Here is a 12,472-nt window from a genome sequence, read left to right on the forward strand (position 1 = left end):
TGCTCTCCCTACTTCCTCCGTGGACTCTTTCTAGACAGGGACTCGGGGCCACTCCCCAGTATCCTGTGCACCTTTGCCTGCCTTGCAGGGACTGTGCCTGCCCTTTAGGAGGATAAGGCTGACCCCACATTCTTCTCAAGGCTCTGATCCACTGTGGCAGCCCCACCTCCCACATCTTGTTCCTGGACCCCAGGTTCTTAGTTGTGAAATGGAGGGAAACCTACTCCCTGCCCAGGCCATGACCCGGGGACCTCAGTGGCACCTTCCAAGTAGTGAGAGCCTGGGGCCATAGTGGCTGGGACGTCGGGCGGGCCAGGACCTTACCGGCTGGTGGCTACTCCCTCTGTGTGGCAGGGCTACAGCTACCCCGACCGGCTGGTGCTGGACCAGGGAGGGGAGATCTTTAAAACCTTACACTACCTCAGCAACCTCATCCAGAGCATTAAGACGCCCCTGGGCACCAAAGAGAACCCCGCCCGGGTGTGCAGGGACCTGATGGACTGCGAGCAGAAGATGGCGGATGGTGAGCGGACTTCCTGCCCAGCGGGGGTGGGGCTGGCCTGGGGGTTGGGGGAGGACTGGGGAAGGTAGAGTTCTTGATACTCTCTCTTCTTGGCCAAGTTTCTATCCCTGGGAGACAGAACATGGGTAGTCAGTCTATCTACTAATTTATTCATTCAACACTGAGCCTCACGCTGTGCCCGAATTTGTGCTTCCTGGGGGTAGAGTGTAGTGGGGACCACCGAGGAGTGGCCTCACCCTTCCAGAGTCCCAGGTCCACAAGCTGGGGTTACCATTTAGTGCAGTGAAATAAGAGCTTTGATAGAAAAAGCCCCCAAGAGTCCCAGCACGTGGGGGGCCAGTGCATCGGGCTTCCCCATCTGTCTTCACCTCACCAAACCCTCTCATCTGTGAGGACAGGTGGTTCTGGCAGGTTCCAGCATCAGCCTTTCTTTAAATCGGCCCTGAGCCCAGCAAGCTGTGTCCTAGCCCAGGCCACCCGTACCTCCCCAGCTGCAGAGTGAATGGTCACCCCGCTCTCCAACTGCAGAGCCCCTGGCCCCTGGGAAGCCCACTAGGGAAGTCTAATGTGAGCAGCAGTGTCCAGCTGGCAGCGTAGAAGCCCTGACCCCACCCACCTCTGGCCAGTCCTAGGAAGAGCCTGAGGCCTGGGAGAATCTGCTCAGCTAAATGACCCCTCAGTCCCTAGGACAAGTGGCTCAGCCTCTCTCAACCTCAGTTGTCTCTACAAAATGGACATGTCCCAGTAGCAACCAAGCCAAATGCTTAGCTGTGTGACCCCCCTCCAGGGGCTCTGCCAGCTGTGAGCACTGCCCAGAGGTTTCCTTCCATCTCTGAGGCTTGAGGGACCCCTTTTCCACTTATCTGCCCAGACTTCATACCCAGCTGGGGCTCAGTGGGTCACAAGGTGCAGCCCCCACCGCAGAACCAAGGCTTTGACTCCCCCAGCTCCAGATACATCCCCTCCTCCCCTGCTACCCCCAGGTACCTACTGGGTGGATCCCAACCTAGGCTGTTCCTCTGACACCATCGAAGTCTCCTGCAACTTCACACATGGTGGACAGACGTGCCTCAAGCCCATCACGGCCTCCAAGGTACCTGTCTGCTCCCTACCACACACCAGGCTGTTGCTCTCTGCCCCCAACCCTGCCCCAGGCTGCAATAAACCCAGGTTCTATCCTGAGCCATCCTGCCTTCCTGCATGGCCTTGGCAAAGACATCTCCTCTTTCTGAGACTCAGTTTCCTTACCTATCAATTGGGGATGAGCTGGACACTTCTATGGTCTCCTTTCAAGTTGTATGATGTTGATGATTCCTTCTTCAAATAGAATCTTCTGATATCTAAAGCAGAATAGTTGGCTGAGCTGGCCTGGTTTGAAGATCCATGAATCATCACAGAGTTGTGTATGCAAATGTTTGAGTCATGGTCAGTGCCTGCCCACCCACCATGTGCCTGTCTCTGGGCTAGGCATTTTAGATGGCACAGGGCAGCTCAACAGCAAACCAAGGTGGTGGTGGCAGTGGGGCATGATAGCTCCACTGCACTGGGATCAGTCAGTAGATCCTGAGTCTGTGTGGGAGGTGGATAGGTTGGTTTCTCAGTGGGGCACCCCACCTCAATCCTGGGGTATCTAGGGGAAATCCCCCCGCCATGGGGAATCCCTGGGATATCTTCAAAACTACAGAAGATAAAGAGCCTGGAGGCACCCAGACAGGCCTGACTAGAGTTCAAGAGTCAATAAGTAGAAGGGATTAAACTCTGAACTTTTGATAGATTAGGAAATCTGGTTTACTTCCCCTGCAGGATAGAACTAGCTTCTGCTTCCCCCTTTCTAAAGACCTCCTGCCAGTTCACCCAGCCTCTCTATCTACTCTTTCTGGAAAGTCAGGATTCTTTAACCCCATCTTTTGGCATTTTTACATTTTGCATATGCACTTTTGTTAGAAATCAATAAAAGCCTTCTGAAGAGGCCAGAGAGGGGCTGCATTTTCTCCGTTTACTCAGCCTGAGTTAATGTAAGCCTTCTCCAGGCATTCTCAGACATTATGTTTTAAACTGGTGTGAGTTATTTATTTTCAGTGTAGTTTTCCCAGTCTGCTTTCAAACCAGGTTAGGGTTCCCATGCAAAGACACCCCCACCCCACCCCCACCACAAGTCTGCAGTTCCACTAAGCCCTGTGCATTTGGGGCCAGTTCATGCCCTAATGAGAAGGCGGGTGCAGAGTCCCTTGTATCCCGTTTCATCAGCCACATGCCCTGGGAGGCTCCAAGAGTTACTTGTGCTGAGCCCCGGAGTTTGAGAATCTCTGAGCAAGGCAGTCTGTCAGCCACCGAGTCTTTGTTGGCTCACTAACGTGAGCCAGGTGCAAAGAGGTTAGACTTGTCACTGCACCTGCAGCCAGAGCTCACGTCCCAGCAGGGACTTGGTGACCGCTGCAGGTCCTCATCCCCCAGGACTTGAAGAACTTGCTTGGTGGAGGGGTGAGGCCCAAGTTGGCACTTGGGTTGACAGCTGAGTGCCCGTCTGGGTCACCATCCACATCAGGAACAGTGCTGGCTCTGTGTGGGGAAGTGCTGAGCCGTAAATCTGTTTGTTCTCAGGTCTGCTGTTTCTGGCAGCTCCTGCCCCACCTCACAGGAATCTTGGAACTTAGGAAGGCTGTGGAAAGCCCTTCTCATTTCTTCTGCACTTTAAGAGCCTCTTAATCTTGGGCAAGATCCATTTCTCTCTCTGGGCCTCTGGATTCCAGCTTAACCCCAAAGGCAGCCTCTACAGTGGGGGAGTGAATCAGATTACATCAAGACCCTCGAAGCTCTGGCTGTGGAATTAGGCATGCCCTTTCTGGTTACATAGCTAAGAACCTGTGGGACTCCCTCACACAGACCTCAGTTTCCCTGTCTTGCAAGTGGGCACATGTCCAGGAGCATGGTGAGCAATGCTTACCAAGAAAGGAATTCTGAGAGTTGCAGGCGGCCCAGCCTAAGCCTGCTTGCTGCTGTGTCATCCCCACAGGTCGAGTTTGCTGTCAGCCGGGTCCAGATGAATTTTCTGCACCTGCTTAGCTCTGAGGTGACACAACAAATCACCATCCACTGCCTGAACATGACCGTGTGGCAGGAGAGCACAGGACAGACTCCAGCCAAGCAGGCTGTGCGCTTCCGGGCCTGGAACGGGCAGATCTTTGAAGCTGGGGGTCAGTTTAGGCCCGAGGTGTCCATGGATGGCTGCAAGGTGACTTTTGGAGCCCCTCAAGGCCCCTCACATGGGGACAAGTGGAAAAACTTGTTTTTGTTATAGGATTCTAATGATTTTAGACTATAATGTATTAATGCGATATATATCTTTTATCTTTGTGTAATAATTTTATGACAATTTTATAAAAAAATTATTTTTATTCATTTTCTTTTCTGGGAAACTTCTGAAAGAAGATCTGGGCTGGTAAAAATTCTACAGGCTGGTAGATTCTGTACTTATTTACAAGGCTGCTTACAAGAGGATATATTTCTTCTCTTTTCTCTGTCCCCTCCATAGTCAGGCTAATTCTTTCTCTTAATATTTTTGGTAATTTTCAAATGCTCTGAATAGGGAGTGGGAAACAGAAAATTGTCAAAAGGCAAAATACCAGTTTTACAACATTAAATAAAACTGATGGCTTGGCGCCTGTAGCACAGTGGTTACAGCATTAGCCATATACACCGAGGATGGCGGGTTTGAACCCAGCCTAGGCCAGCTAAATACCAATGACAACTGCAACAACAAAAAAAACAGCTGGGCATTGTGGCGGGCACCTGTAGTACCAGCTACTTGGGAGGCTGAGGCAAGAGAACCACTTAAGCCCAAGAGTTTGAGTTTGCTGTGAGCTGTGACGCCACGTCACTGTACTGAGGGTGACATAGGAGACTCTGTCTCAAAAAAAAAAACCTGATAATACACAATATTCATGGAAATGTGGGGAAACTAATACTCTCCCATGAAGCTGCTGGAAAAAATAAGTCAGTAGAAGCTTTCTGGATAGCAGCTTTTATCCAGTATACAGAGGGTGCCAAAAATATGCATATAATTTTTTTTTGGGGGGGGGGATAGAGTCTTACTTTGTTGCCCTCAGTAGAGTGCTATGGTATCATAGCTCAGAGCAACCTCAAACTCTTTTTAAACACCTCTTGTAATTGCGACAGTCAAAAATGTCTCAAAGTCTTTCTGAGACTACAGACTCCTGCCACAACAACTGGCTGTTTTTTTGAGATGGGGTCTCACTCTTGCTCAGGCTGGTCTCAAACTCCTGAGCTCAGACAATCCACCCACTTCGGCCTCCCAAAGTGTTAGGATTACCGGCATGAGCCACTGCACCCAGCCTGTATACACATTTTAAGAAAGGAAAAAATTCAATTAAAATTGTATTTATAACAATTTGGCTGGGTGTAGTGGTGGTTTGTGCCTATAATCCTAGCATTCTGGGAGGCCAAAGCAGGAAGATTGCCTGAGCTCATGAGTTGGACACCAGCCTGAGCAAAACGTGAGACCCCGTCTCTACTAAAAATAGAAAAACTGAGGCAAGAGGATTGCTTGAGCCCAAGAATTGGAGGTTGCTGCAAGCTATGATGCCATGGCACTCTACCTAGGGTGACAGCTTGAAACTCTGGCTCAAAAAAAAATTGTAATACTTGATATATACTAATAACAAAAGGTGAATGGTGAATGCAAATCATTTTTGACTGTTGCAATTACAAGAGGTGTTTAAAGTATATGCTCTGTAATATATAATACACAGATAATATCCTTGTCATGTATATATATTTTGGGCCACGCTGGTATGTACAAAGCCTTAGACATGCATCTGTTCTTTGCACCAGCAATTCTGCTTCTAGAATTTGTTCTAGGGAGGTAATTAAGAACTGTGTACAAAGGCTCAGCTTATATTCATCATATCATTAAACAAGAGAGTCAAAAATTAGAAGTAAAAAAATTAGAAGTAATCTAAATGTGCCAGTATAGGTCATTATTACAGTGAAATACCACGGAGCCACTAATAATGGTGAGGAAAGGGGACGGGGGTGCACACACTGGAGGACAGGAACCAGGCTGGATATATATGTGCCCTTTTCCCTCTACCCTCAGGTCCAGGATGGCCGCTGGCATCGGACACTCTTCACCTTCAGGACCCAAGACCCCCAGCAACTGCCCATTGTTAGTGTGGACAACCTTCCTCCTGCCTCATCAGGGAAGCAGTACCGCCTTGAAGTTGGACCTGCGTGCTTCCTCTGACCTCTGACTTTCGGGCTCCTCTAGGCCTCGTGGGGGAGGGAAGAGGAGGAGGCAAGGGGAGGATGCGGAGGGCTCCTCCTGGGGAGGATAGCAGTGGCTCCAGGAGAGGCAGCCCCCCTTGCCCAAGGATCCTTGGGCAGACCCCAGCTGTTGTCTGCCCAATAGAAGTGGGCGAAGGGGTAGCAGAGGACAGGGTATCCTCGGGAACAATGAGTCCCAGCTTAGCCCCAAAGACCAACCAAAGAGCCAGCCAGAGCAAGCTGGACCTGCAACCCGCCTGAGCCCCGTGGCCTGTCTCCCAGCTCTGCGGCCACCCCTTCCCTTCCCAGCTTCCTGCCCAAAGAGCCCCACATTCAAGCCAACTCGAGGGAAGGGGGCATCTCGTCAGCCGGTCCCTGCCTGGGAGCTTTTGATGTGCAATATTAGAAAGGAGACATGAAAAAAGGAGAAAAGGAAAGAAAGAAGTATATATATATTATTTAAACAAACAAAGAGAAGGTGTGTTACTATTTGCTTCACCTGGGAAAGAGGTGAGAGGATGAGAAGGAGCAGCCAGGGGTGGGAAGAGACGAGATCCTCGGGGCTGGGCTTGGCCACGTTTGCTACCTCCCACTGTGAAATCGCTGGTGCTCATAATTGTCTCTCATAGTGTATGTGACGTTTTTTAAGGAAAAAAAAAACAAACTCTTATTTAAGATTCTGAAGGTGCTACCGTTTTTGCCACAGACTTGGAAGAAACTTTTTGATGTGGGGCATCATCCACATCTTTCTCTCCCCTCCAAATGACAAAAGTTGGGGGAATTTCTGAATTTTCCTAGCATCACCCCTGTGCTTATCCGGTAATCTGCTGAGGATGAAGACAGCAAAGAAAAAAAGAAAAATGCAAAAAAATAAATAAAAATCTTAAAAACAGAACAAAACAAAACAAAAATCCTACCGGAAACCAGAAGTAGAGAGATTTACCTTTTAATTTATGGACTTTGAAATGTCTGTTCTTTTCAGGCAGCAGGGAGGCCTGGGTATGAGGCATTTTGCTTGGCCTTTCATGGCCCTGGAGGGAGGTTAGGCTTGCCTTGGAAGGCATTTTCTGGAGAGGTCTTAGGTGAAGCCTTGACCTTGAAGGATCCAATTACAAGAGCAGTGTTGGGTCAAGGCTGGCCTTGGAGTTGGACTATAAATGTCAAACCATCTCACAAAGCTGCATCACGTCTCCCATGCCCTCACTTCCAGGATCCCATCCTTCTAGATGCCATCAACGTCCCTGCTTTTTCATTGTCATTAGATTCTGTAGAAAGCCACTGTCGCTAGCTCCAAGTGTAAATTTGGGCTGAGGAAAAAGAGTAATTATGGGAATCTCAGAGTTCAACACGAGCCAGTGCCCGAATTGGATTTTGAAGTTATTTTAGCTATGAAATTATTTTTATAAAAGGGGAAAAATTTATGTGAATATCTCTATTTGTGTACTTCTGTCCTAAAGTCATGTCTCTTCGGGAATTGGATTCGATTTTCATTATTTAATACCTCAGTCTGGCCCACCCCCCCTCGGGGACACTTCCTGTATTCCTCATCCTCCGCCCAGCCTGGATGCCGCCACCCCACTCCCTCTCCGTGGAAGTGCATTCTTGTAGCAGCTTGGGTCTCGTCTCAGTGCTCTGTCCCCCGGCCACCACCGCCAGTCTCTTCCGGCCTCTGTCTCATTTTTGGGTTTTTCTGCTGTCCTCGTTTATGTCTCTGTCCATGTCGATGTGTTAAAACCCTGGTGGGTTCCATTTCTCCTTTTCCCTTCTGGATTTTAAATAAATATTTAAAACTGAGGCAATGGAATGATGCGCCTGTGGCTATGTGCTTCTTCCTAAAGCTCAGAGGGCAGTTTCGGGAGGAGGGGGGGACAGGAAGAAGATGTTCGCAGGATGCCAGCCTTACGCCATAAAGAGCACCATGCACTTAGTGGATCCAAACAACTGAAATGTTTTCTCTCATCGTTCTCGAAGTCCGGAGTCTGAGATCACGGTGTTGCCAGGGCTGTGCTCCCCTCCAAGCCTCTAGGGGAGGGTCTTTTCTTGCCTTTCCCAGCAGCACCAGGGCTTCCCTGGCTTGCAGGGACAGCACTTCAGTCTCTGCCTCTGTTGCACGGGACTCTCCCTCCCCTCCCAGAGTGTCTCTCTGTCCCCATCTTTTTATAAGGGTGCCAGTCAGACTGGATGAGGGCCCACGCTCATCTTCTCATGATTACATCAGCCAAGGCCCTGTCTCCAAATAAGACCACATTCATAGCTACTGGGGAATAAAGATTTCAACATATTTTGGTGGGGGGCGGGCATGAAGGACCCAATTCAACCCATCACACTTAGGGAGGAGGTACAGTGAGGCTAAAACAACCAACTGGTTTTTATTATTATTGTGGTAGAATACGTATAAGACTAACCATTGACGACATTTGCTCCATTCACAGTGGTGTGCAGTATCCCCACTATGTGTATTTCTGTATCATTTTCATCATCCTAAAAGGAAACTCATACCCACTCTCTCTTTCCCCCTGTCCCAATCCCTGGAAAATCTCCAATCTGCTTTTCTCTATGGCTTTGCCTATTCTGGGTATTTTGAATAAATGGAATCATAGGATACGTGGCCTTTTGTGACAGTAGCTTCTTTCAGCATAATATCAAGATTCATCCACGTTGCAGCTGGTAATCAGTACTTCTTCCTTCTCATGGCTGAGTAGTGCTCCCTCCTGTGGGTACACCCCATTTCATTTACCTATTCGTAAGTTGATGGTCATGTGGGCTACTTTCCACCTTTGGGTCGCTGTAATACTTCAATATGAGAACTTCCAGCCCATCAGATTCTTCAGGGAAGTCACAATAGTGCTGCCTTGGAAAAAGTGGGTGAGTGGGGGTTGGGAGAGAGGGTTGCCAAATTTAGCAAATGAAAATAAAGAATGCCCAGATAAATTTTAATTTCAGATAAACAATAAATACTTTTTTAGCATAGGTATGCTGCATGCAATATTTGGGATGCTTTAAAAAATGTATTTGCTATTTATCTGAAATTTAAATGTATCTGGGTGCTCTAGCCTGGGACCCCTATTTCCTAGCTCTTGTTTTAGACCTCTCTCTTCCTTAGCTTATTCCTCCTTCCCTGTGACCTTGAATGAGTCAGAACTTTTCTGCCCTTCACTCGGGAAGGAGAAAGAACAAATAACAAGCCGTTGATACTTAGGATTTTATGTTAAAAAACTTATGCTGAGTGTCCAGGTTATCTGTCGTCCACATACAGCCTGCTCTTCTCTGCACATAGTTAGAAATGAAATGGAGACAGAATGGCCCATTTCCTGATGTCTACCCCCAAAAGTTTTCCCGGCTGTTTGAGAATGCTTCTCATTTTGTATATGGGAACATTAAGTCACTTCAATGTCTGTTGTCCCCATAGAAAGCCCTGTGAGGGCAGAGGACACATCCTGTCCCCTGCTGTAGCCACAGAGCACTCAAAGTACTCACCACTTTTTGAGTGATTGCTCATCTTCATTTCCTCTATGTGTGTATATCGACCACCTTCCCTGTGCCAAGTTGTGTGTGGACACTGGAGGGACAGGGACAGATCTGCTGGGGCACCTGAGTGACTCTGAGTCTGGGGGAGGGGCTGGGCCTTGTGTCGTTAAGGGATTAGGGAGGGGGAAAGGGACCTAGTTGATAAAATCTCAGCACAGGGAGGACAGTTAGGAGATGACCTCTGAATTGGTCAGGGTTCTCCAAAAAGAACCACCCACTATGATAAATGAAGGGATTTGTAATATGGAATTGGCTCACGCAGTTATGAAAGCTAAGTCCCAAGATCTGCTGGCAGCAAGCTAGAGACTCGGGAGAGTCAATGGCGTAGTTCCAATGCAAAGGTTGGCAAGCTCAAGACCCAGGAAGGGCCAATGTTTCAGTCCAAGTCCAAGGGCAGGAAGGAAAAAAATCTACATCCCAGTTTGAAGGAACTCAGGTAGAAGGAATTCAGTCAGTCTTTTTGTTCTGTTTGGACCTTCTCCTGATTGGATAAGGCCCACCATATCAGAGAAGACCATCTGTTTTACTCAGATCACCCTCCTAAATGTTAATTTCATCCAGAGCTGCCCTCACAAAACACACCAGAATAATGTTTAGCCAAATATCTGGGCACCCTGTGGCTTGGTCAAGTTGCTATGTAAATAAAACTAATTAAATCACACTCCCCATGCTGAGGCTGAAAGAGAATAAGTTAGCCGGATGGGGAAGAGCATCAGGGAGGGATGGAATAGCACTTGCCAAGGCCCAGAAGTAAAGGTAGTATTGTGTATTCAGCAACAGCAAGTGGCTCCTTGTGGCACTACAGAGTATAGTTTGGGACACTGGGGTGCTGAGCAGGGAACAAGACAAGCCACAGGTTATATAGAATAGCAGGGGTTTGGGTTGGCACACTGGCCCTGGAGCAGAGCCACCCAGGAGGCAGATGATGATCTGGAAGGACAGGGGAATGGTCTGCACCATGGCCAGAGCTCTGGAGGCATCAGTGCCATCTGCATGGCTTGGAAGACAGAGCAAAGGATAACAAAGGCAGCAAGAAGGGCTAGAGGTGACAACAAGAGGCACCGTGTTAGAACTGTGACTCTATCAACTCTTGGCCTGGTCTCTAATCCCAGAGAGGCATTTGGGGCCTGGCCAGTGAAGATACTGGGGCTGGGCTGGCCTAGTCCCAGCAGAGACAGGTAGGAATTTGTTGGGGACAGAAGGCAGCTCTCCCTGAACCGGCAGTGCCCACAGTTCCCAATTTTCCATTACACAACTGTCAGGAAACAGCCAAGGTGGACTCACTAGGCTGAGCCAATTCCCGGGGAAAGCCCAGGCTGGCCTGTGTTTGCTCTGTACACAATGAATCAAGCCCCGGTTGTGGACAGTCACACCCCCCAATGACCAGCAGCACAGTGTTGGGAAAGTAAGGGACAGAAGAACAAGAAGGGGAGAGACAGGGGGTGGGTTCCAGTTCCTGACTATTGGACATGGCCCTGGGCAGGTAGGCCATTCTTTCCCTCTAGGCCTCAATTTCCCTTTCTGCAAAATGGGGATGATATGCCCTGCCCTGCTTTCCCACCACAGAGAGGGCTGTTTTTCAATAATAGTAGGATGAACTGTATGAAATGGAATGATATTCAATTACTTTTGGACCTACATCATCCAAAAGTTTCATATGGTGCAACCCAATAACAGCGCCATTCAGAAGATGACTACAATTTCTTGTATACTGATCACGCACCAGGTACCATGTGGAATATGATACATCTTCATCCCAGGCACAAGCTAGTGAGAAATGTATTATAACCCTGGCTTTTCAGATGAGGACACTGACATCTAAAGAGGTTACCTCAGTTGCCCAACATCGTAAAATAGGATTTAAATTTGAGCAAGTCTTTTTTGGGTCTTTCCTCAGCCAGGACACATTTGCTCAGTGAACATATTCTTTGTGGTTATTCATGAGGAAAGAGCTCGGTGTTCCTGGCTTTGACAAAGAAAGGCCAGCAAGTCTAAAGCCAGGACAGTGCACCACCACCATCCTATACTGCCCTGAGGGCTTTTCTGTCTCTTGCTCCTGCCAAACTTCTATTGATATTGTGTCCGGGCCAGATGGATGGATAAGCCAGGGAGGACGGCTCGGAACCTCAACCCACAGAGGCACTCAGCATCCCTGAGATGTAAGGAGATGGAGAAAACTGGACAGTGTCCGGGTGGGTGCTAAGTGCATTTGGAGGAATTACTTGGGTAGGTTCTTGAGTGAACAGTGAGACCCCCAAAGGGCATCCTGAGTGACAGTGAAGACATGAAGGACCATTTACTCCTTCCTAGGGGAGGACTTTGTTGACTCACAGCCTGAGACTTTGCTTCAGAGAACATGGCTCACCTTGTTCACCCTTCCCCAATGCTAGCCACCCCAGGATTTCTGCATATGAACAAACGGAAGCCCATAGACTGCTGACCTAAGTACTTAAAAGTTATAAATCAAAAGATTTTAAATAGAGCCGACATTCTAAATCTAAGTTTTAGAAATTCAATTAGTTAATCTTTTTTTTTTTTTTTTTTTAGACAGACTCTCAAGCTGTCGCCTTGGGTAGAGTTCCATGGCGTCATAGCTCATAGCAACCTCAAACTCTTGGGCTTACGCGATTGTCTTGCCTCAGCCTCCCAAGTAGCTGGGACTACAGGCACCCATCACAATGCCTGGCTATTTTTTTGTTGTAGTTGTCATTGTTCTTTGGCAGGCCTGGGCTGGATTTGAACCCTCCAGCTATAGTGTATGGGGCCGGCACCCTAGCCACTGAGCTACAGGCACCGAGCCATCAATTATTTAACCTTGTCTCAAAGTTTTGCACAACTAAAAATTATTATTCACAAGGCTAGCATTCAACCTCTAGTTGCCAAGGTCAAGCATCAGACGTGTGTTGTGGGTGTGTGTGCATGCGTGCACTTGTGCATGCACTCTGTTTAGGTGGGATGTGAACTAGAAGTGCACGATATGTTTCAGCGACCATGTGTAATTATTGCAAACACTGCCTATGTCCAACCCGGAAGGACCTCTCCAACCATACATTACAAGAAAATGGAACTGTAGTATTACTGGGAAAATAGGAGTTGATAATACAAGAATTCATTGCATTTATGCTGAAAAGACGAATT

At 48.2% G+C, this 12,472-nt stretch overlaps 1 protein-coding gene across 1 annotated transcript in view; it reads left to right on the forward strand.

Moving 5' to 3' along the window:
• COL27A1 (collagen type XXVII alpha 1 chain) overlaps positions 1–6,660 on the forward strand; it is a 135,597-nt gene extending 128,937 nt beyond the window's left edge. Inside the window, exons 58-61 of the mRNA XM_003785239.2 lie at positions 355–523; positions 1,507–1,616; positions 3,537–3,755; positions 5,640–6,660. Coding sequence (XP_003785287.1) covers positions 355–523; positions 1,507–1,616; positions 3,537–3,755; positions 5,640–5,786 — 645 coding nt within the window. The 3' untranslated portion in view covers positions 5,787–6,660. The remainder of the gene's footprint in view (positions 1–354; positions 524–1,506; positions 1,617–3,536; positions 3,756–5,639) is intronic.
• The last annotated feature ends 5,812 nt before the right edge of the window (positions 6,661–12,472 follow it).

This window comes from Otolemur garnettii, unplaced genomic scaffold, assembly GCF_000181295.1.
Source record: "Otolemur garnettii isolate 467f Iridium unplaced genomic scaffold, OtoGar3 scaffold00014, whole genome shotgun sequence".
NCBI lineage: Eukaryota > Metazoa > Chordata > Mammalia > Primates > Galagidae > Otolemur > Otolemur garnettii.